Here is a 3,638-nt window from a genome sequence, read left to right on the forward strand (position 1 = left end):
ATTTTAGTCTTTATGAAAATCTAGTTAGATCTTACGCTACTAGAGCACCAGTTTAGTTTTATGAGATTTAATTTGGAATAACTTTTAATATGCCTTAACTTTTTTTTTTTATATTTTCTTAAAATTTGTGTACTTAAGAAATAGAGATTAATGTTTGTACCCATAGGCTAAGGGAAAAAATAGTCTCAATAACCAAAGTGAAAACAATTTCTACCAAATAATTAAAATCTTTGTCATAGACATAGAAAAAATAATTTTATAATTTTAAGAAAATATCATCACATCCTTTTGTGCCTAAAACTGTTTTCACCCTACTTTATAATCCCATATGAAAAGATTTTCATTTTTTGTTAAACAATATCATTTGTTAGTAATTCTTCTTTTTACTCTCTCTCTCTCATCTCCTCACCATTGATACCACCAAAAAAATATAGAATCTACATAAATATGGTGCTCTATACATTCAATAATGGAAAGTGTGAAAGCAAAAATCATTTCCATCATTGGCCTAAATGAAATCCACCCTCTCATCACTTTCTGAAACCACTTTCCTTATTGTACTTACTAGTTCCTTCCACACAAAGATAGTTTTCTATAAAAAGAAATCTAGTTCATTGTTCATAGTAAGATATAGATAGATACCTCTTCAATCTTCATCACTCAAAAAAAAAAAGCTAGGGCTTTTTTGTTCACAATCTTCAAATGTTCCCTTCTACTTACATCTCTTCAGGACCTTACCCTTATTTTCCTTCATCTTCTTCATCATATCATCCTTTTGCTTTCTTTAACCCTGAAAATGCTTCTTCAAACAACACATTTTCTCATGATCCATTTTCTTTTCCTTACAACATGCCAAATACTCATCATTATCATGCTCCAAACCCAGAAACAGTTGCCAATTTTGCAGATTGTGGTGTTTCAGCTGCAATGTTCAAAAATGATGTTAGTGGTTCCAATTTTGGCTTCTCCAATTTTATGGCCAAGAAACCTGCTCCAAAGAAAGACAGGCATAGCAAGATCTATACATCTCAGGGTTTGAGGGACAGGAGGGTGAGATTGTCGATCGAGATCGCGCGAAAGTTCTTTGATCTTCAAGATATGTTAGGGTTTGACAAGGCCAGTAACACACTTGAGTGGCTATTCAACAAGTCAAAGAAAGCAATGAAGGAATTAGCTAGAAGCAAAAACAGTAGCAGTGGTGTTGTTGCAAATAGCTTCTCCTCTTCGGATTCGGAGTGTGAAGTCGTTTCAATGATAAACCAAGATTCCATTGATGCTACTCCTGAAGGGGTAGTGGTAGATTCAAATGATAGGAAGCTGAAAAGGGCAAAGATTAAGGAATCAAGGGAAAAAGCTAGAGCAAGAGCAAGGGAAAGGACTAATAAAAAGATGTTCAACACAAGTATCATGAAGAAAAAGTGTCCTGCAATTGAAAACCCTCAAATGTTTAACCAATTGAGGCCACCTTTTCATCATCCTGAGAATTCGGCGAAATCGCCAAACAATAAATTGCTTCCATCTCATCATCATCATCCTCACCTTCTGTCTAATGAAATTCCTAGAGATGATTTCAATCTTTTTGAGGAGTCTATTGTGATCAAGAGAAAATTGAAGCAACCCTTAATATCTTCTTCTCATCACAACCAAAACCATGTAATCCCTAAGGAATCAAATTTCAATAACAATACTGAACACCACTCCTTCCCCATTTTATCTCCAAATTTGGATGCTAATAATGGTGCCAATAGCAGATCCAACTTTTGTTCAATAACCAACATGAATCTATCTACAGGTATGTGAATATTTTTTCATAAACAAGACTTTAACTTCACTTTTTTATTATTAATCAATTTTGCAATAACCTTTGATTTTTTTTGTGATATTTACTTTTTGATTTTTTTAGGGCTTCAAATCTTTGGAAAGTCTTGGGAGGAGTGAACCAATCTCAGTCTATAATAATATCTTGGTTTTTCAGTGTTATGGATCTGATCTACTAGAATGAACTCTTCAGTTTTTCACCAATGAATCATGAAGACATCTTTCTGTAGTTTTTCTACCAGTAACTTTTTCTTACCTATATATTCCCTTTCAACAATGTTTGTACTGAATTTTTTGCTCAAGACCAAGAGCATGTGTGTGATCACAGTTGGCACAATAGCTGTTGTGTTTTTATTTCTCACCGTTTTTTATAGATAAATATTAATATTTTAGTATTTTGTTAGTATATTTATAATGCTGTTAACATTTTATAAAGATAAAAAAAATTTTGTACTAACAATGTATGAATTTACTATAAACCATTCACCATTCGTTTTTTTTTTATTATCGACTTTTAAAAAAAGGTAATGCAAATGGTGGATTATATATTACCTTTTATAAACTTTTATAGATATTGCAATCTTTTATAAATGTGATATATGTTTATCAACCTACTTTCCTTTTTAGTAACTTTCTATATTTATATAAGGAAATTCCTAACTTCTGTTCTAAGGCGTTATTTAAGGATTTAAGAAATGTAAACTTTGTTTTGAAAAATTTCAAGATACAAAATAATAACTAAATAATTAAACAATGTTATTAGAATACTTGTTAACGTCCTCCTTGTATAATTTGTTAAAGTTCCATATTAACTAATATAGTTGGAACTTTAAAAAATTAAGGTTATCAACAGTAAAATTTCACAACAGATCAAAGAAAAATAATACAAGAATGTCAAAATCCTAGAGCGCTTCATCTCAGACATTGGCCTTTATGTTTTAAGTAACATTCTAATGTTAAAAGCATTCGATTCTCTTTGTTTTCCTATGAAGTAAATTTAATTACGTTATTTTTCATTATGAATATATTTGTTGGGATGGAATATGCCAATTTGCTATAGTATAGTATTCATTACAAATTTAACAGAAAATTGAAGCACTGATGAAAGTTCAGCTCCAATTGTTTGATAGGTGACACAATTTTATAGAGAATTAAGCAATTTGTAGTTAGTATCTAGAGTTTTCTAGATAATTATGATACTTGTTATATTTTACAGAAGTTTCATGAAATATGTAGAAAAATTTTAACACCTCAAGAAGCCTATAAATAAGTACCAAGAGATGCAATGTAATGTGTGGTATAAAGAATTAGAGAAAAAACATATATATTATATTCTTCCTACTATTGTTTCATCATATATATTATATTCATGTAAGCCAAAGTACATAGTATTCAAATATATTAAGAGATTAATTACAATGGGTACTCTAATCCTTAAACTTCACATGAGCCATATCAAAGCTTATGCAGAATGGGCATGCTTTCTATTCCTAGATATAAATATTAAATTGTTTTTATTAACTTTTCATATACAGATATGATAAAGCATGTGAATCAATTTATCTGAATGATATTTTTCTAGTTCATAATTTCATTAATTAATTATTACAAATCACATATAAGGAAGAGTTTTCATATCTTTCAAGGAGTCTTAAAGTAATAGCCATTTTCTATTAGGACTCTATGATATATTTAGTTATTGTGAGAACATTGGATATACATGTATTAACAAAATAGGTGCATCAACTACATATTCTTTTACTTAGTAAAATAATATACACGTATTAACAAATAAGAAACATGTATTAACACAGTGGAAC

The 3,638-nt window shown here is 29.9% G+C and overlaps 1 protein-coding gene across 1 annotated transcript; it reads left to right on the forward strand.

Moving 5' to 3' along the window:
• Positions 432-2,120, forward strand: LOC109353564 (transcription factor CYCLOIDEA-like). Its single transcript, XM_019595898.1, has 2 exons — positions 432-1,792; positions 1,904-2,120. The coding sequence occupies exons 1-2, from the start codon at positions 703-705 to the stop codon at positions 1,936-1,938; spliced, it is 1,125 nt and encodes a 374-aa protein (XP_019451443.1). The 5' UTR covers positions 432-702; the 3' UTR covers positions 1,939-2,120.

The sequence above is a fragment of the Lupinus angustifolius genome, chromosome LG08 (assembly GCF_001865875.1).
Source record: "Lupinus angustifolius cultivar Tanjil chromosome LG08, LupAngTanjil_v1.0, whole genome shotgun sequence".
Lineage (NCBI taxonomy): Eukaryota > Viridiplantae > Streptophyta > Magnoliopsida > Fabales > Fabaceae > Lupinus > Lupinus angustifolius.

Coding starts and splice junctions, on each gene's coding strand:
- LOC109353564 (XM_019595898.1), top strand. CDS start 703: ATGTTCCCTTCTACTTACATCTCTTCAGGACCTTACCCTTATTTTCCT. Junction 1,793..1,903: donor CAACATGAATCTATCTACAG/GTATGTGAATAT, acceptor TGATTTTTTTAG/GGCTTCAAATCTTTGGAAAG.